The sequence below is a fragment of the Dipodomys spectabilis genome, unplaced genomic scaffold, assembly GCF_019054845.1.
Source record: "Dipodomys spectabilis isolate Male_0828 unplaced genomic scaffold, ASM1905484v1 ptg000034l, whole genome shotgun sequence".
Classification (NCBI taxonomy): domain Eukaryota; kingdom Metazoa; phylum Chordata; class Mammalia; order Rodentia; family Heteromyidae; genus Dipodomys; species Dipodomys spectabilis.
The window spans coordinates 3953294-3974486 of NW_024870711.1; the positions used below are offsets into that span (position 1 = coordinate 3953294).

The window sequence follows — 21193 nt, forward strand, 5'->3', positions numbered from 1 at the left end:
TCCTTCCTGTGCATGCTATATCCTCAGATAGCTCATTTTTTGTCTGGGTCCAGGATGGAGGCAGGAGGGCAAATTAACCCAGCCATTCAGCCTTGGCCAGTTACAGCATAGGAAGCAAGGAAGTTGCTAGCAGGGAACACAAAAGACACCTAGAGGTGAAAGAGCTGAAATTGGTATTCTGGCGGGCAGGTCTGGAACAGCTCTGATTTTCAGCTTTGATTCCTAGAGAGGAAGAAGGAGAGGACAAAGTGAGGGGAAGGAGAGGGAGAAATGAGAAGCAGACATGAATTTCCCTTCAGGATATTTGTGCTTTGTTTTTCTTCTTTCTGTGAGTTGCCTTTCATGACTCTCCCTGCAAGCCCATGGGTTTTACAAGCCACAAAAGCACCAAAGGGATATTGGGATATCAAAGTGGAAACATAGAAACTTGAAGCCCACTCAACTGCACGCAAGTGCAATCTAATTTTTTGGTAACACCTTGGGAGCATGAATGGTGTGTAATACATCCGCTGCCAGTGACTGAACTAATACCAGAGCCCAGAGCACTGTCATTGCCGATAGCCACAGGGCAGCAGACTCGCTCAAGCTTTTCCACCATAGTGTGTTCTTACTGGGAGAAAACTGATATCATTTTTTTTCTTTCTTCTTCTTTAGTTTTTCATAGCTGAGGACTGAACCCAGGGCCTTGTACTTGCCAGGCAAGTGCTCTGCCACAGAGGTAAATCCCCAACTCTTGGTGTCATATTCAGACTGCTTCTTAATCTTGCTCTAGGTGCAGACTTACTTTCTCCTGGTGGCTCAGACAACTGATCCAGGGTAGTGAGTCACCTCGTGTGACCCTGGTCCCAGAGCACATACAGAGTGCACACAATCTCCATGGTACTGGAAGATGCACCCTGCAGAGCTCTGCAATATGCAGTGAGTTGTGTATCTCCACACGGGAGTTCAACTCAAGGAAGGGTGAAAAGGTGCTATGATGTTCTGTCCATGCAATCAGTTCAGGCATAGTCACTGAAGTATTTCCTGAGCTCAAAGGCTGGTAAGGCTGTTGTGAGCACTTGCGTAGTAATTGGGGATGTAATAGGGGAATAAACAAATTTCTCAAAGGACCAGACACAAACTCCACCTCTGGGCCTGGAAGAGAAGGCAGCGAACTAAGCCTCTTGGAAGCAAGAGGCTTACTGTGGCCCAAGATAAGGACTCAGCCAAGAAGAGAGGACAAGGCAGAACTTCCAGGGACACAATGACCTTGAGAGATAACGGGAGTATTTAATACACCCTGATCCCAATCTCATCTGAGGATTAGGCTAAAGGAGAGTAGGGACACAGCAGGGAGACAGGACAGCCAGCTCTGTAAATTGAGAAGAGCCTAAGATTCCTTATCTGGCAGTCTGCTCAGTTGTCCAGATCACCGTCCTTAAGAAAGAAGCAGGGTTCTCAGGACAGAACTGAAGAGTCCATTTATTCATGTCTAGGCCATTTGTTCCCTTGGACCCATCCAGCTTCCTCACTCAAGACATGAGGCCTTTTCTAAGCTCTACATGGGAGCTCCTTAGGGAGATGAATCTGGTGTCTTGTCCATAACTATCCAGGGTTTATGATGGGCAGAACTACCTTGTATTCCAGGCCTTGAAACAGTAAGATGAGTTGATACATTGGTCTCGCTCTCTGTTTTCTATAAAATGTTGAGTTTGGAGAGCTGGTAGAAACAGGACTAGCTCCTCTGGGACACAGCAAAGGCAGTACTCAGGGGCAAGTTTATAGCTCTGAGTTCCTACATCAACAAATTGGAGAGATCTGAAACCAACAATTTAATGAGACATCTGAAGCTCCTTGAAAAAGAGAGCAAGCTAAACCCCAATCCAGTAGATGGAAACAAATAATTAAAATTAAATCAGAATTGAATGAGTTAGAATCCAAAAAAAACATAGAAAGAATCAACAAAACGAAAAGTTGGTTCTTTGAAAAAATTAACAAAATTGACAGACCCTTAGCAAATCTTATCAGAAAAAGAAGAGAACACACCCAAATAAACAAACTCAGAGATGAGAATGGAAACACCATAGAAACAACCAAGATTCAGAACATTATAAGGGAATAGTTCTCAAACTTTTATGATAATAAGTTTAAGAATCTGGAAGAAATGGACAATTTCCTAGCAAATATCGACATGCTGAAACTAAACAGGACCTTTTCAACTGAATTTCCTAGACATTGGTTTCCAAATTGGTTGCTAATAAAGAGGTCTTTGGGACTAGGTATTGCAATCTTAGTTCCTACATAATGGGTAATAGAAGACAATTACTACTATTAATTCCATCACATTTTAATTGAAATTAAAGTTTTCCATTGCAACAATAAAAGCAATACTCTCCAATGCCTATTCTAAGCCATTCTCATGTATGGATCAATTTATTCTTATGAAAGAGTTCTCTGTATGATTTCTATTTTCAGATGAGGGAACTGGCGGCCAAAGCTGTACTACATATGAGTGACCTTCCTATGTGTGATTGGGAAAGTATTGTTAACTATTGTGCAATTATACCTAGATAATTTATTTACTCAAAATAAATTACTTATAGCAAACGAATTACTAAATCATTAAAATATTTTCAAACTAAACAAAAAGAGAAGAAAAATCTCCATAAGGGGAAAAGAAAAGAACAGTTTTATTAGTGAAAAGGCATTAAATTGGAATGTGACACATACCAGTCAGTCTCGACCCACTGAGAGACTATAAAGCCAGGAATCTCACCCTCTGCTGTGCCCTAGCAGATGCAATGCATCATACATACATATATATATATATATTTTCAAGGTGAACCATAAAGAGTCCTCAGCCACCATCTGTCACAACCACCTTACGCTAGATTCACCCCTGGCAACTGTGATGACACCAGTGTTTGCCATAGCCATAATGTAAAACATACCTTCAGAATAGAAAGGTGGATTTGCACGTCAGTGTCAGGTGTCAGCTTGAACTTGAACTTCTACACTGTGCTCTTTCCTAAGTTATGGTACCTCCTAAATGAGGGCTTCATCTCTTTCAGAATCTGAAAATGAAGGATGAGTACATTCCCTGAAGATGACATTTCAGAATCATTCCCAATCCCTTGAGAAAAATAAAATATGCTCCCTGAGTCTTACAACTAACAAAGGACTTATGTGGCCTTTCAGAAATTTGCACACACTTCAAGGAGTCAGAGCTAATTCTAGATGAAAGGGGAGATGCGGCCTCTTGTTTTCATTTGTCCTCACAGAGTTGAAAGTCCATTGTCATACTGTCTGATGTGGCCCTACAACAGCCTCTGTATGTGGTGAGGCCTTGGGGGTGAGAAAAGCCTGCTCAGTTCTCTTGGTATTGTTTCCTGGCATTGAGATGTGTTGATCCCTTGAAAAAATCCAGGATCCACATTGGAATTCCTTCCAGGGACATGTCGGTTGCAATCCAGGGGGTGCAGGACTAAGTCCCTTGCAGGGGTGTCAATGGGAATGCACAAGCACGGTGGAGCTCTTTAAGCCAGGAAGCCTGAAAACCTTTGCTTTGAGGTTTGTGCTTCAGACTAAACAAGATGTTGGCTGTCCGGATGAAGCCAAGCCCTCTTGAAGCCTACACCCAGTTTGCCAACCAATGGCCTTCACCCAGGGTGGGCTGCGGCTCTCTCTCTCCTGGCTGGCTCTGCCTCACACCCTCTGGAGGAGTGTGAGGTGCCAGAGGATGGGGCCGTTTTCCATGCTGTGTGTCTGGGGGCTGGTGGCTGTCGTGAGTGCAGGTCAGATGGCAAGCAGAAGCAGCCAGCCAGGGAGTGGAGAGGGGGAAAAACCATAGGCAGAGAATTGCCTTCCTAACCCTAACCTGCCAGCCTGCTTCCATGGGCAGCCACTCTTCTTGGTCCACAGTCTCTTCTGCTCCCAGCAGGCTCCTACCAGCGTGGTTCCTGAGTCTCTGTCTTTAGGTCTTAGCTCAGTCAGGCACTCCTCGGGTAACTCCAGCTGCCTTCATCTCCACCTGCCTGTATTTCAGATCCCACCGCACACCTGCTGGAGCAAATGCCCCGGTGGGCTGTGGTACGACGTGGAGGGGCTAAGACTCTGCGCTGTCTCCTGAAGAATTCCCAGTACCCTTGGATGAGCTGGTTCCAGCAAGATATCCAGCGGCAGCTGAAGTTTTTGTTTATGTTAAGGAGTCCTGGGGAGAAGGAGGTCATCTCCCTCCCTGGAGCGGACTACCTGGCCACACGGGTCAATGACGTGGAATTAAGATTGCAAGTGGCTAATGTGACCCAGGACAGAAGCCTGTACTGCACCTGCAGCCAGGACACAGTGAGAAGCCCTGCTGGAGCATTTGAATAAAAACCACACAGCAGACCCCCAACCCCTCCGCCCTCCTCTGCCCAGAGCCCGCCCCAGCCTGCTTCTTCCCCACCCCCTACTTGCCCCAACCACATGTGAGTCTCCTGGATGCCTTTCTCTACTTGAACTGCACAATAATTGAATCCCAGCTTCTGGATGCAGATTTTGGCTCTCCCAGTTGGAAGCTTTGGGGAAGGCTGTTATCCTCACAAACCTATAAAAGGTCAACATGCTACAGGGACTGAGCAGTAACAGATCAGCAGTGTACACCCGTTGTGGGCACGCAGCTGGCATGCAGCTGGGAGACTGGCCAAAGAGGATGTGGGCTGTGGGCAAAAAACACGGGGGAGATTTCTCAGCACCTGTGGTGAGGGTGGCGTCTGTCCACCAGGGGGCAGCATTCACCCACATTCCCCTTGAAGAGCCAAGCGTTCCTTGGGAGAGCTCCCCTTAGCACTTCTGCAGGGCTCCTGGCCTTCAGGACTTGTTGTTCCCTTCCCTGGTCCACCCATATGTCACCCCAACTCTCTTTTGCACAGAATGATCTCTAAATATGGGTGTCATTGACTTGGGGCAGCCTGGCAGCCTGGGGCTAAGTTGGCATCAACACTTTTGTGGCCTTGTGTTTCCAATTTTCCTCACATGCTGTATGGATGAGAAAGACAGCTTTCTACCTGGCCAATTCCCTGTCTCTCTCTCTCCTCTCCTCTCTTGTCTCTGTCTCTCTGTCTCTGTCTCTCTCTCTCTCTCTTTGCTGTCTAGAAACAGGGATTCCTGCCCCGGAGCTGATCTGTGCCACGGAGGGAGCAGAAGTCTCCACAAAGACCTCCTTGACTTTCTGACAGCGGAATGGGGTCACCAGAGACTCGTGGTGTGGCTGCTCGGACCTCACGTCGCTCCGTTTTCCCTCCCTCCCTGTTCCTTGGGTCTTGGCATCAATCATTCCCCTCCTTGCTTCCCTCACACACAAGCACACTCACACAGCGGCAAACCAAAATGACTACAAAATGTCCTTCCAGGGTACACATGTGGCTTCAGATCTACGCTCTCGTGTCAAGAGCAAAAGGGAAACTGAGGGCAGACAGAAACTGCTGGGGGCTGGAGATGAGTTTTCCAGGTAGGAGGAATGGGTGTGCTCCAACCAGAGCCTGGGCTGAGAGACCTTGCCACCCAGGTGAGAGGCCGGGGGGTGGGGGTGGGGGGTGAGAGGCGTCACTGGGACAGGCCAGGTCATGGCAGATGTTGCACAGACTTCTTCCAAGTCTTCCTGTTTATACGGAGTCTGGAAATCAAGCCTTGCGGCTGCCTGCTGTGAACCTAAACACAAATCAGTGAAAAACCAGAGGCCAAATAACGTGAGTAAATCAACTCTCCAGGACTGACACACTGCAGGAGCTGAAAACTGGACAGGCCAGAGCTGGATTGGGTGTATATTTTATAGTGAGAGACAATCCTCCGCGAGTCTCCATCAACCACTTAATCTCTGGGAAAGTAAGAAAGACAAGGAAAGCCCCTCTGTCTCGGGCATATGGGTTTGACTTTGTCCAGCATTTGTTTCTGTGATACATGTTTGCCAATTTTATTTTGCCAGCTGTCCAACTAGCTTTTTCCTTCCTTCCTTCCTTCCTTCCTTCCTTCCTTCTTTCCTTCCTTCCTTCCTTCCTTCCTTCCTTCCTTCCTTCCCCTTCTTTCCTTTCTTTCTTCTTTCTTTTCTTCTTTCCTTCCTTCCTTTCTTTCTTCCTTCCTTCCTTTCTTTCTTTCTTTCTTCGTTCGTTCCTTCCTTCCTTCCTCTTTCCCTTTCTTTCCTTCTTTCTCCTTCCTTCCTTCTCTTCTTCTTCTTCTTCTCCTTCTTCCTTTTCTTCTTCTTCTTTTTTTTTTTTCTTTCTTTCTTTGTTTTCTTTCTTTCTTTGCTTGCTTTCTTTCTTCTTTCTTTCTTTCTTTTCTTTTTGCTCCCCTCTTTTTGCCTTCCTTCTGTAGCCCTCAACCAGTAGAGGTCTGAGAGATTTTCATAGGCAATTTTCTCTGGGCACTTGATTGAGGACTGAAAAGTAAAAAAACAAAGACAGTGTTCTAGAGAGTTCCATTTGTAGTTATTGAAAGTGGAAGACTGGATATATATACACACATATATATGTAAATACAGATATCGCTATTTCATATATACGTGTGTATATTGTAAGATGTACAATCTGATATTATGTATACATAATGACTGTATCTATCATGTCATAGACCCAGTTAAATTTTGCATTAACCTCTCAGGTTTCAAGTAGCTGCCCAGAATCCTGCAAAATGAATGACTAGAACATATCTAGGCCCAATGATGAGTTGTGTTGACAAGGAGAAATTAAGTGCAATGTGTCTTACAGCCCTTATTCTTAAATACTTCTTTCCACTGGGGCTGGGAAGGTGGCTCAGTGGTAGAGCGCTTGCCTTGCATGCCTGAGGCCCTGGGTTCGATTCCTCAGCACCACATAAGCAAAAAAAAAAAAAAAAAGCCGGAAGTGGTGCTGTGGCTCAAGTGGTAGAGCGCTAGCCTTGAGCTGAAGAGCTGAGGGACAGCGCCCAGGCCCAGAGTTCAGGCCCCACGACCGGATCAAAAAACAACAACAACAAAAAACCAAATACTTCTTTCCACCAGTTTTGCTACTCACTCATCACTCCTTGTCAGGTGACCTATTTGGAAGTTATGTATTTAAATCACTGGAAGACAAACAACACATCGTTGAATTCAGTATAAGCAGAAGGGAGAGACTGGTTCAGCAAGCAGTTATGGAGTGGACCTTTCTCCAATAAGCCAATTGTCAGTTTCAATTACATAATGACCCCCTAGGTAGACTCCAGCTGCCTATGGTTTGCTGTGCTTTCTATCTTTACTTATGGGGGAGGATGGATGGTTGTGTCATCTCGATGTTACAGGATGCTCAGAAGTAAGTTAGGCATGCACAGTCTAAGGAGCCCATTTAGTTTAATGCTGAGGTTAGCTGTAGAGACATGCGCTGTTCCATGGCCCAGAATTCCTGCGGTGGCAGCTCAGTTGTTTTGGATTGTACTTTCAATCCAGGACATGTAGTGAAAGATGCTGGTATAGATGCCGACATCAGCTCTCAAGATGCATCCGTCTGTGTAAGCTAGGATCCCATGAAGGACCCCATTGCAGACGGCTGGGGCAGAGGATACTTCCTACCAGGAAAAGAGAAAACTAGGCTATCGTTCTGGCAAAAAAGATGCAAGGAAGAAGAAGATAAAGCCACGGAGAGTATGTTACCTTGCAAGGCAGCCTCTTCCCTGGCACAATGCCCACGCAGATCATCTTGTCTGTAATCTCCTGGGTTTTGTAGGCATTGTGGCACTCAGCCTGAGAGATGACAGAGATGTTCACATTTTGGAGCGAGTCAGGGTCCTTAGCTACAGGGAACACAAATGGTACATCCTAAGCCATTCCCAACAACAGCGAGCCTTCCCTTCCTGCTTCCCTTCTTTTGTATTTCAATGTTTCCCCTTCTATCATTAGAAAATAAAGGAGACTGAACACCGAGACATCAGAAGCCCACAGGTTAGAACCATCTGCATGCAGGACATTATCAGACAAATAATTTCTTATGATGCAGCTGTCTGTTTCTTTGTGAAAGGGATTAAATTTGTAGGAGGTATATGGAAATAGGAGATGTTTGTGTAATAAAAGGAAACAGGGTGCTTTAAAATTTTAGAGATTTAAGGAATGTCTTTCACTATAGAAGCTTTAGGGCTTAAAATATTTAGAGTTATCTAGCCTTAGCTTCTCATTGGTCAAGTGAAATACCAAATGAAAACAAACAAAAGTCTGCTCGAAAAGATTCTTGTTTGCTTGTGTTGTTTTACTGTAGAATTACCCAAACAAGAGTAAGTAGTTAAAGGATTCAAAACCCTATGTCCTGATTCGTAATTCAAGTTGTCTCCTTTACATCAATGATTCCGAAAGCCTCTCGACTGTACACACCCAGAAAATGTTGGTCTAGTCTAATGAAAAAAAAAAGCAATATCTACATATGCGGTGGGTGTTCCCACCTGGCTTCTTTCTTGTGGAAAATACTGTATTTTGAGATTTTTGTTTTACTTAATGACGTGTGTGTTCTCATCTCCCTTACTTCAATATCTTCCTTTGAAAATAATATACTAATTCTTGCGGAAAAAAAATAAACCTCCCACTGATTCTTTGCTTTGATCTGTCTCAATATTTCTTTTGGGAACACATCTTAAGGAAGTGTTTACTTACCAACCTCACAAGCCAGATCAAAATAAATGACTCCTTTTTATTTCAGTCATATATTGTTTGGACATAAAGAATCAGATGATGAATTCAGATGTATCAGATATATTATTTACCAGAGTGGATAGTTATTGCTTCAAATCAGATTGACTCTCAAAATGCAAAGAATTTAGCTGGGTGCCAGTGGCTTATGCCTGTAATCCTAGCTGACCAGGAGGCTAAGATTGCAGGATTGTGGCTCAAAGCCAGCCCAGGCAGGAAAGTCTGAGAGATTCTGAACTCCAATAAACTACCAAAAAAGAAGCCAGAAGTGGAGCTGTAGCTCAAGTGGTAGAGTGCTAGCCTTGAGCATTAAATGCTCAGGGACAGAGCTCAGGCCCTAAGTTCATGTCCCAGGATGGCACCAAAAACGAACAAAAAAGGCAAAGAATATCTATTTCTTTTTTACTGTTTTATTTTATTTTATTTGATGTATAATAGTAACTAGTATTTACGTGTCACAACATGATTCTTGGGCTTATGAATTTATTATGTAATGATTGGGGTTCAGGTAATAATGAACGCATCAAATACCTTAAACATTTACAATTTTTTGGTGTAAAGAATATTCAAAATCTTCTAATCAAGCTATTTTGAAATATAATATTATCTACAGCCACCCTACTGTGCAATAGAACAACTTTCCATTTTCCACTTGCCATTCCTCCCCCTCCTTGATATATTCAAGAAAATATATACTAGGGTTTGAAAATGAAGGCCTTACTAAAAAACAGTTTTTAATAGTTTTGAATAATGGCAATATTATGTGTGTATAGCTGCCTTGAATTCTACAATCAGAAAGTAGAGAAGGAGTCAGGTGCTGGTGGCTCCTAACTATAATATTAGCTACTCATAGAGGCGCTAAGAGGATCATGGTTCAAAGCCTGCCTGTTCAGTTAAGTTGTGAGACTCATCTCTAATTAACCAGAAAAAGCTGGAAGTGGAAGTGTAGCGCAAATGGTAGAGTGCCAACCTTGAATGGAAAACAGCCAAGAAAGAGCAAAAAGCTCTGAATTCAAACCCTAGTACAAGCACAAAAGAAATAAAGAAAAAAGGTAGCATCAGACAGATAAATGTAATCTGAGAGATCTGTCTTTTCATAGAATGGTGTCTATAATGTGTATTAAATAAACTAAGATAAAAATTACTCATAAGTAAAGCTGCATTAATAGCTCTTCCTATGAAGCCATATTCTTTTTAATTACATTTTTATTATTTTAAAGTAGTTGTACAAAAGGGTTACCCTATCAGTTTATAAGTACAATGGATATCAGCTTATAAGTACATATAAGTTTATAAGTACAATGCATTATGAGTAAGTATCATCCCTTTCGTTATTCTCCCCATCCTTCCCAACCCTATTCTTCCCATCAATTTCCCTAGGTCCATGGCAGGTGCATCGAATATTATGACTGCCTCCTCCCTATTCCTCTCTTCATTCACCTACCTCTTTTCCCTTAGCACTACTCCCTAACATCTCAAGTAAAGAGCCATATTCTTGTTTCTATTTTTCTTATAATAAAGATAATCAACTCTTTTGCTTCAAGACTCACCGGTATCCAAATTAATAACTACAGATACTCTGTTAGCATAAAACTCTGAGGTCAAGACAGCAGAAAGAGCAGGAAGAAAGCCAGAAAACAGTTTTAACTTGCTCATAGTCCATTTACAAAATCTGAAGTATGAAAAATAGAAGGTAGCTTAGGTGAAATATTTAGTTCAGTAATTTCCAGTGATCTATAGAAGCTTTCCATTGAGCAAAGGAACGGAAGCCTTTTGTGAAGAGACGAGCCATGTTTAGAATGCTATCAGTCAAAAAGGTAATAAAAATTCTGAATTTTATTTTCTTCAAGCTTTATGTCTTTTAGAATGTTGCATAAGTAAGTCCTATCTGCTTTAGCACAAGATGTGTATTTATCTTATATGTGTACATTAAACATTTATTTCATGGCATCTCAAGACTTTAAATAGCTTCCTTGCCTGAAATGGTTGTAAAACACTGGATTGATTATTGGCCTTCATTTTAGAGTTACAGACATTGAAACCCCAAGGTCAAATAAAAGGTCACTCAGCCAATTGGAGCTAGATGTATAAATGTCTTCTGATTGAAACTGCTTACATCAGATTTGAAAGGAATGATAGAAAGATAAAGTGGAGGAAAGGCCAGAAGGATACCATGGGTAAGGTAGAGGAAAGGGAAAGGACCTGCAAAGGGGAACAAAAGAAAGCTTCAAAGGGTGAAATTTCAGCTCAGAGAAAAAGCTCTCTCTCTGAAAGCACTTCATCGAATCCAACAAGAGTTTACGGAGACTTTGAACTTACTGACATCACATAAGTTGTAAGCCCAGGTAGAAACTATGCACGTGGTGTCTTGGGAGACCATTTCTTGGGGAAAATCGAGTGGTTTCACATAGTTATTGAGTTCAACTTTCCTTTTCAGCTTGATTAACATGAGGTCATACTCAATAGAAGATACTGAGAAGAGTGGATGATGGATCATCTTCTCGTAGCCAATCACCTGCACGTGGTCTTCGGTGGGATCTGATGGATTTGTCACTCCCAATATTACCCGGAGCTTCCTGAGACAAAATTCCTGCTCATGAGAATACGTAACCGTACCTGGCTTCCCCATCCGCCGTTATGAGCTTTATTTAAATAGCTCTTCCAAAAATTCCCCCTTCCTTTTGTGGGGTCCTGCTACCCACTGTCCCTTGAAGGTCATCTTTATCTCATTTGATTGGAGGACAGACCTACGAAGGACTGAGGTTCTCCATCCAACTTGAGAACCCAAAAGAGTAGAATGATTGCAGGGACTTGTAACTCACGGTAAATTGCAGTGTGCAGATGTGATCACCCATAGCGGGTGAATCAAGACTCCGGTGCAGGGCAGGTAATCAGATTTCAGGAAAACCAAGTAAGGTGGAGTAGGGCCAGCAATGTGGTCAGAATTATAAACAAACACACCTGAAAAGAGAGGCAGGGACAAGACATTGTGGGATTTTCTGGGAATCATTGGGAAACTAAAAGACAAGCATTTAATATATTTTTAAATATGTACATATATATATATATATATATATATATGTGTGTGTGTGTGTCTGTGTATCTATCTATCTATCTATCTATCTATCTATCTATCTATCTAATCAGTCATGGGGCTTGAACTCTGGGCCTGAGCTCTGTCCCTGAGCTCAAGGCATGCTCTACCACTGGAGCCACGGTGCCACTTCCAGTTTTCTGGTGATTAATTGGAGATAAGAGTCTCATGGACTTTCCTGCCGGAGCTGGCTCTCAATCACGATCCTCAGATCTCAGCCTCCTGCGTAGCTAGGATTATAAGCATGAGCCACTGGCATCTGGCTTCTTATTTTTTTAATTTAATTAAATTTAAAAAAATCTCCAAGTACTTGCACCAAGGGCTTCAATTCAACATGTCAGTTTGTGAGTACAAATCAATTGGGTCCCTTTTCATCATTCTCTGGCTCCCCCAAGTCTCTGTACCCCACCCATCACCTCAATTTACCTGATTGCATTTTCACAGTGCACATTGAATATAAAGACTGCATCATCATTTAAGAGGCTTCAAATGTCCTTCACCTTTCTCTACACCCTTTATCTTTAAGCTAGTCAAATGATTTACTTTATTCTAAGACAATGAAGAAACTGGTGAATGATAGAAACAAAGAAAGGGTGTTTACCCTGTTGTCATCAACTGAAATGTAAGTATTCTGAAATACTTCCTGTAATTCAGTGGATGTTGAATTCGGTTGTTTTTCAGTGTTGTTCAGCTAATTTTGTTGAATTAGCTGATTTAAAAACTTTTTCTTTGGTCAAGATTAGAGTGTTTTACAGGGCTCATCCCTTTTCCCAGCAGTCATGCATTTCTTTGTAAGAATTGGCCAAGTTTTCACAAAGTCCAGGGAGGGAAAGGAAATAATTAATTCATTTAAAAATTATTGAGCAGCTAATCATGTGCCAGGTTCTATTTTAGGAACAAGATAAGCTGCCTAGACATTTCTGCTTTCACAATTCAATGAAGAAGAAAGGGCAGTACCAGTTGTCCGTGGATTTATGTCCACATGCACTATTTAGTCAGTATTTAATCAGGTAGGGTTGATGGTACATATTTACAATCCCAGATACTTGGTAGTGTCATGGTCAAAGGGGAGTTCTGGGCAGAAAGCACAAGACCCTATTTGGAAAATAAGCTAAGGCACAAAGGGCTAAGGGTATAGCTCCAGTGATAGAGTATTTGCTTAGCAAGCACAAGACCCTGAGTTCCAAACCCCAGTGACTTTTGCCTTGATCTGCTTCTGTGGCTTCCCCAGGATATCCCCTTGAAATATAAAGAGAGAAACGTGTAGATAAACATAAAGAGATACTCACAAGGCAGGTTTAAGAGAGCCCAGAAGATAATAAGCTTCATGATGCTGAAGGCCTCTTTCCAGGATTAGCTCAGGGTCTCTGAAAAGCAAGCAAAGAGAGAAGAGAAGGGGACTAAATAAGATAAAGCAAGAAGAGATCCCCATGAAAAAGGATATCTAAATTATTTTAGTAGCAAGATTCAGTTCCTGAAAAGGTTTCCAGACATCAGGGTAGGTGGTGGTGTTTGTTCACAAAGATCTAGTGGTCAGTGACTTAGTCTCACACATTTGGAGATGGTTTTGGAACCCAGCGTTTTACCTTCCCTTTCAAGGAAGAAGTTCGCAATGTCCCCAGAGCCACCTCCTCTGGTCTGGACAGGCAAGTAGCGCTGTGAGCTGGATGCAGGGTACTGACCCCTCCTGTCTCTATGATGCTGAGCCTGTTTGTGTTACCCTGGGGGTTATCTCAGTGGCTATGCCCAGGCCCCTGGCTGTGATAGAAATGAAAGGTGTTGGCAGAGATATGGGATACCAGGGGCTGATACCGGTGCGGCCACTTCTGCAGTTTCTTTAAGAGCTAACTGCAGTCTGACACGTGATCCATCAAGGATACACTTTGGTGTTAACCCCAGTGCGTTAGAAAGGAGGTCCACAAGGAAGCCTGAATGCTTTATTCAGAGGGGTCAAGCCTGGGAAGAAATCGAGCTGTTGTGTAGCTGGTGAATGGATGGATGAATGTGGTATAACCACACAGCGAGATGTTAAACAGACATTTCACTAACTGAGCCATGAAAAGACGTGGAGATAAATTTGATTTTTTTTTTAAATGGTAGTGAGTATTGGATCCAGGGCCTTCCACAGACCAGACAAGTGCTCTAGACTTGAAATGTAGCTCTGGGCCTTTTAGTTTTGGTTTTGATAGAGCTTTACTAGGTTTGACAGGGCCGGCATCAAACTCATATTCTGCATACCTTTGCCTCCTTAATAGGTAGGCTTATAGATGCCTACATGCCTGGCTTTAAATGTGCATTGTTTGGTGAACTGTGCAGTTTGCAATGAGTAAAAAAGAGTATATTCTATATTAACACAACTGGTAACATTAGGAAAAGACAAAACTACAGGGATCGGTAGAGGAGAGAGAAGAGAAAAGAGATGAGAGATGAGAGAAACAGAGAGAGACAGGGAGAGAGAAAGAGACAGGGAGAGAGAGAAAGAGAAGAGAGGAGATACAGGGAAGCTGGGAGAGAGGCGGAGGGAGAGGTTGAGGAAGGGAGAGAGACAGAGACATTGAGGGGGAGAAATATACCAAGGGAAGAGAAAGACTGAGGGAGAGAGACTGAGTGAAGGAGACTGAGAAAAAGACAGGGAGAGAAAAAGAAGTAGATAAAACCTGGGAGAGTTTTAGAGTAGTGAGATTTTTCTATATGATCCTGGAAAACTATGTGATTTCTTCTTATTACTATACACTTGTCAAAACCTATAGATCTGCCCAATATAGGGAGTTATAAACAAAGGGCTCTAGTTAATAATAGTCAATAAAAATGTCAATAAAGATAATTACTTTGGTAGACTCTTGATGATGGGTGTACTAGTATTTAGTATAAGTCATTCAGCTCTTTGGCTGGGTGCCGTGGCTCATATCTATAACCCTAGCTACCCAGGAGGCAGAGATCTGGAAGAAGATCATAGTTCAAAGCCAATCAGCACAGAAAAAGTACATGAGACTCCATTTCCAAAATAAGCAGCAAAATGCCAGAGTGGAGGCATGATTCAAATGGTAAGAGTGCCAGCTGAGCAAACATGTGCTTCCAATTTAAAAAAAAAATGTCTTTCAGCTGTTTGACATTTTTCATAATAAAATGTTGGAGAGTCTTTTTGAGGCATGTACCTTTAGTGACTAGAGGTCAAGGGTCCTTTGACCTTGACCTTGTGTTGAGAAAAGAATATTCAAATACTGTATTTTACATGGGCCTTAGGTTGGAGAAGAAGGGAGAGGAAAAACTTGAGTGAAGATAGACATACTTAAAATAACACTGTGTTTGTAGAGTGACAGTCAATCAGGTGTATTGAAAGGAAGGTAGAGAGATAAGTAGGAATGGAACAATGAAAGCTATCTTAAAAAAAAAATAAGCCTTGCATGTGTGGTAGGAGACTTGCACAATATCATGGAGAAGATAAAGATCCAGGAATTGCATCCTTTGACCAAAACCCTATTGAACATTGTCAGGCACGGACCCTGAGCCCTGCTGTGCACACCTTGCATAGTTCTCTGCTCTGAAACCTGGCTTCTAATAGAACATGGCGGAAGTGAGGGACTGTCACCACATGATTTTGTTAATATGTAAAACACAGTATTTGCTTTATATGACTAGCTAGAATGAAAGCATGAATGCTTCCTGCTGGTGTAAAGCAGAAACTATGTTGAAACAGCTCAGTGGGGCAAAGAAGCCACGTGGAGGAAAATCAGTTTGTAGCAACTCCTCCAAAGGTGGCTTTCAGCCGACAGTCAGCAAAAACTGGGGGGACCTGTGTCAATGAGCATGAAGAAATGAATTCTTCATGATTAAGCATAGGACCAAATTCTTCCCCTTCAGTGTTTTTAGATTTGGAGAAGGCAACACTACTTAGTGACTAGACTCCAGACCTACTGAAACTCTGAGATAGTAAACATGTACTGGTTTAAGACACTGAATCTTTTACCACATTCTTGCTCCTCCCGTACAATATATTTTCTACTGTCAAGTGTTACATTTTGTTTTATGTATTTTTCTACACATGCAATACTTTTATATGCTTTTGTGGCTTTTGATCAGTTATTTTTCAACTATTTCAACTGACCTCTCCTAATGTATCTGTCTGTCTGGTTATTCTTCCCTACCTCCACCACCTAGAACACTTATCTCCATGATAGTAATTTGCACAAGGAATCATGATTGTCTATCCGATAGGCAAAGACTGTTTCATAATCCTGAGTGTGTCTCTGGAAAACATACTGCTTTACTAAGTAGAAGTGCAAAGAACTTTTGTTTGAATGAACCAATTATAAGGGCTTCATGAAATTTCTCATTATTCATCAAGATTATGGGACAAAGAAAGCCAGAGTCATAACACAAGTTTCTGGTGTCCTCTTTTTAATTGGATACTCTCTCTTTCTATTGTGTTCAAGAATAAGAAAGAGGACGCTTTGGATCCAGTGTAGAAATCATGGGACACCTCAGTATGTTTCCATAATGTTCAGGATCCATCTTGCATAAGGATGAACTTCTGTGAAGAATCCTCGATTTCCCAGAGTGACACCAGGTTTGGCCCAGGACAAAATTCCATGCAATCTTCCCAAACAGATGGCCGGGGCGGCTGTGACTTCCTGCCAGAGAGAGAGAGGGGCGTGGGAGAGAACAGGAAATCAATGTGCATTTCATGGAGAAAGGCTAGATCCCATGAAGTGGTACAACAGTGGAGGAAAACTATCTAAGAATGTACACTCGTTTTGCTTGCAAGCTGGCAACCCTCTCCTTCCCTTCATTTTGGAGTCTGCCTTCTCTGCTCAAACTTGAGGCAGCCTGAGTAGAAGTAGGATAAAGGACAGATGGTACACTCCAGACCTCTCTCCAAAATGGCTGGAAATGGAGCTGTAGAGTACTAGTCTTGAGCAAAAAAGCTCAGACAATGCCCTGAGTTCAAGTATCACGACCAACAAAAAAAGAGAAATAAATAAATAAAAATGAGGAGGGGGAATGAATTACAAACCACCTGGATCCAAGTTGGAAGGGAGAAAGACCCTTTCTCTGCCACTTGCTTTGTGGAAGGTCTTTGGCTGTGGAGGAGGGGTAAGTACCTTAATTGTAGACATGATGTTTAGAGGCTGTCCTGCTGTGCACATGATATTCACTGCTTGTCCTTGTTCTTCTTCGACTATGTTCCAACAGTCTTCACGTGGAAGAGAATATTGGTTTGTCCATGTCAGGATATCAGGTTCACTGACTGAAAAAGAGCAGACAGATCAACTCAAGAGTCACTTTATCTCAACTGCTAGTGCAATCAGCCACGTTTTGTAAGTAAGTTCATCCCTGAGAGAACTTAACACAGAGCAGGACTGAACACTCCATCTTTCTTAGGCTCTTGATACTTTGCAACAGGTATAAAACTGAAATAACTGCATGAACAGAATAAGTGGATTTAAGGAGAAAGAGACAGTAAAAGTTCATCCTCATCTTGCACTGGAGATCCTACAGTGAGCTGTCACTATTTTTCTGGCATGTAGAGCTGACGTAATAACCACCTTTCCATAGCTTTATCTTGCTTTCAAACAACGTGTAATAAAGTATTTTTGTAAGGTGTGATGCAATTAGTTGGAAAAAGACAAAGTCAAGAACAAAAGCTTATACGAGTTGCAATTTGTTTAGAAAACATTTTCGCTTATGTAGATTCCGAGATACTTGGCTTTTTAATTGAGATATATAAAATTGCAAGGTATTGAGGCTGCAAGATTTCTCATTTTCTATTTCTGTTTTAACAAAATGTACTGATTTTAAACACTCCTGTCTCATTTCTACAGAACACAGGAAGCATTCTGTAGCCTCCAGTTGTAAGGTTTAAAACTGCTTAAGCAGGTTTCAACAATACATACAGCGCATGCTGATTATTAAGAGCCTATACGAACTAACAGCCAATAGGGACCAACAAGTGCATCATTAAAAAAAAAAAAAACCTATTTCCTTTGCAAAGTGCCTGTGAGAAGTCAGGCTCCTGTAGACATCAGATCTCTCAGCTCATCCCATTTGTCACAAAAGGGAGAAGTAAGTGCCTACCCCACGGGCAGTGACGATCTTTCCCGTGAGACATGTCAGTTCAGAGAAACATCTACAGTATGTCCTAATGATCAAGGTCCCTTGGACTCACCTAAAAAGGGGAACTCCGAATGGTTAGCAGAGAACCAGCTCTGGTAATGGGGCAGATGGCTCCTTTGACACAGATGGTTCTCTGTGCCTCCTCTCTGTTGATGTCAGATTATCTGCCCTGCATCCCTTTTTTGTTTGTTTGTTTTGTTTGTTGGTTGTGGGGCTTGAACCCTGGGCCTAGGTGCTGTCCCTGAACTCTTCAGCTCAAGGCAAGCACTCTACCACCTGAGCCACAGTGCTACTTCCGGTTTTCTGGTGGTTAATTGAAGATAAGATTCTCACGGACTTTCCTGCCCAAGCTGGCTTTGAACCGCAATCCTCAGATCTCAGCCTCCTGAGTAGCTAGGATTACTGGTATGAGACACTGGCAGGGTGCATCTCTTTGAGTCTTATCTTGGACCTCCAATCCTGAGGGTGTAAAGTCTTAGACCTCACTGCAGCTCTTCCCATCAAGAATAAACCACCACAAAGCCAAATACTCACAGTTTTTATATTCATTCCAGGTCCAGGTTGGTATAAAGCAGGTGTCATTAAGTGCTATGGGTTCCAGAGCTATGGCTATAGTTCCCACATAGGAGTTTACCACAGCCGCCTTGGAGAGTTTTATCAGCATGAGGTTATTTTTCAGGTATTGAGCATCAAATTTCGGGTGGGGTACGATCAATGAGTAATTCAGCAGCTGCTCTTTCGTATTTTTGATGTTGGGTTGATATACTCCCAGTCGAATTTTGGAACTTTGGGGAAAAATAAATAAAGGTAGGGATGTGGGATGTTAGGAATAATTTTCTCTACTTGCTTAATTTCTTAACCTGAAAACTGAAACCTGATCTACCCTCAGTCTATGAAATTAGAATAGTATACAGAATTGTTACACTAGACACACATATGTAAAACCTAATGTGGCATCAGACCCCTAGCAACACATTCAGTGGAATCTTTTATGCATATTTGGATTGTGTCAACTCGCAGTTAGTAGAAATATGGTATAAGGCAGCTCTCAGGCATGTGCATCTAGGATCCATTATCTTTAGTTATTTCTGGGTTTTTCTGTGGTCCTCTCTGGCCTACACTGATTGGAGACTAGTAGACTTAGAAGCATCGTACTTATAACCTGGCTATATTCCATAATATAGCCTATTGGCACAACTACTTAATTATAATAATAGTAATAACAATAATAATAATATCCTCATGATCTTAAAAAAGAGTGTTTGTCTGGAATCCCAGTCACTATTTTCCCTTATATTTCCTAGGCAGATTTAGACTCTAACTCCATCACCCACTCTGTCCTGCAACATATCAAAGAGCTACTTCCTACTAAAAGCCCTTCAGTATGATCCTATGGATGATACCAATAATATCTGATTTTCAACTCTAATTACAGGAGATGTAAACTGTCCTTAGGTCCTATGTATTCCTCTTAGTGTGGAAGGCAAGCATTGTGGGGCCTGGAATATCTGAATATTTGAGTATCTCTTATCTTCAGGGAGGCCTGATATATTTTCAGATTATTTTACACCTTACAGTTCTGTTTTATGTTTTATTTACAGCTATGTTTTTGGTGGGGGAGGCAAGGGCAGCTTACTCCCTCTAGCAGAATGTTAGCTCCACGAGGGAAAACTTACTTCCACCCTGTTCACTCACAGTATTCTCTTTGTTCACAATGGTCTTTGTAATGGATACTTAGGGTGAGTTTGTATGACGTGGTCTTTGTAAATGGATACTTACGGTAAGGGGCAGTGAGCTGCGGTCAGGACCCACTCGGAGTGAATGAGAGACCCCACGCAGGGCTCTGGGGTCGATTCAAGATAGACCATGTAAGGAATGTTAAAGTCACTTGGTAATTTCCGAGTTTTATTAATATTTTGTTCCAGAGCAACTCCTACGTAATTGAAGGGAGGTGACAGGTGGAAAGAAAACCCAAAGAAGTTAGAAGACTTAAAACCATGAGAGTTTTTAACTAACACTTCCCAAAGATGATAGCACTGAAATACCTTTCTTTTAACACTTTTACAAATCAGAGGAAATAATGCATGCGACTTAAGCTGTACATACAAAGTAACTGACACATGCTTTGGTTTGAGATAGAGTTACATTAAAATTTTGTGACACTAACTCAGGTTCCTCTTCTGTCGATCAGAAACTAATTGCCAGTGTTACATGTTACAAAAATGAAAGAACTATGATAGCATGTTAAGCACATAACTTCTCCCAAGAATTAAAAGTAAAAAATGTAAATGCTATCTGAATTTCATAATGAGGGAACAGTGAAATCCTGAATCCACCAGGACTCCTGATGCACTCACAAGCCCTTTCCAGAGCGCATGCCCTCTGTTAGCCTTCTTGCTAGGGGAAGGATACTGTGGTTTTGCAGGAGAAATTTAAATGCTTGAGAGCTTGCTGTGGCTTTCCAGGGGAGGTAGATGTAATGTCAATGAACACACGGGCTCACAGACATCAGAAGGGGGACACCTCAAACTCTGACAGGATAAATTGCACATCGAGAGGCCTTCTTGGGCTTCATTCAGCAGCTAGTATATTTTTTGTGTCAGCTGGTCTTGGGACTTGAACTCAGGGCCTGGGTGCTGTCCCTGAGCTTCTTTTGCTCAAGGCTAGCACTGTACAACTGAGTCACAGTTCCACTTCCAGCTTTTTTTCTGGTAGTCACTTGAAGATAAGAGCCTCATGGACCATCCTTCCAGGCTGGCTTTACATCATGTTCCTCAGATTTCAGCCTCCTGAGTAGAATTACAGGCAGGAGCCGTTGTTACCTGACAACAGTTAATGTTTCTTTAAAGTTGCCACTTCCTATCCCCTGAATTGTAGCTGGCTATTTCTCTTTCCAATCCATCACACATTTTCCTAGCTTTCAACTTAGGCAGAAGCCATTCCCCAAACTCACCAACAGCCCCCAAGAAGGTGATGACCAGGAAATTCTTCATAATAGACTGGGATCTTGTCAGAGCAGATGATAAATGGCTCCAGCGTGGGTGTCCAAAATTCTCTACAAGAGTACCTATGAGGCCGGGGCAGAGAGGAGGGGCTCTATTTTGGGTTGAGATTTCACAAAAATCTCCAAACTAGTCCTGATTGAGAGCGAGTTGTATAAGGCATTGCTAGGAAACAATTTGGATCTGGGTGCCAAAGACCAGGCCAGGGAAGGCCCTGATGCTTCCTCTCTTGGTGCCAAAACCCCCCTGAATGTTACATGCATCTGCTGACCACTATCCTCCTCTGTCTGTGACATAAGCTTTCTTTGTTGTCTCCTCAGCCTTTGTCACTTTAACCCT

General features: G+C 42.3%; 2 protein-coding genes and 1 gene segment (V, D, J or C); 1 reads left to right on the forward strand and 2 right to left on the reverse strand.

Annotated features, from left to right (window-relative positions):
* Window positions 1-2170: 2170 nt before the first annotated feature.
* LOC122105790 lies at window positions 2171-4353 on the forward strand. The segment is given in 2 exon segments: window positions 2171-2258; window positions 4025-4353. Coding segments are annotated over 2 exon segments (417 nt in total).
* Window positions 4354-7386: 3033 nt separating this feature from the next.
* On the reverse strand, window positions 7387-12210 carry Prss58 (serine protease 58). Its single transcript, XM_042677082.1, has 5 exons — window positions 12165-12210; window positions 11467-11605; window positions 10964-11220; window positions 7622-7761; window positions 7387-7536 (listed from the first exon to the last, which is right to left on the reverse strand). The coding sequence occupies exons 1-5, from the start codon at window positions 12208-12210 to the stop codon at window positions 7387-7389; spliced, it is 732 nt and encodes a 243-aa protein (XP_042533016.1).
* A 4009-nt stretch (window positions 12211-16219) lies between these two features.
* LOC122105793 (probable inactive serine protease 58) lies at window positions 16220-20845 on the reverse strand. Its single transcript, XM_042677083.1, has 5 exons — window positions 20806-20845; window positions 19632-19785; window positions 18387-18637; window positions 16841-16986; window positions 16220-16369 (listed from the first exon to the last, which is right to left on the reverse strand). Exons 1-5 carry the CDS (start codon window positions 20843-20845, stop codon window positions 16220-16222), a joined length of 741 nt encoding a protein of 246 aa, XP_042533017.1.
* Window positions 20846-21193: the final 348 nt, after the last annotated feature.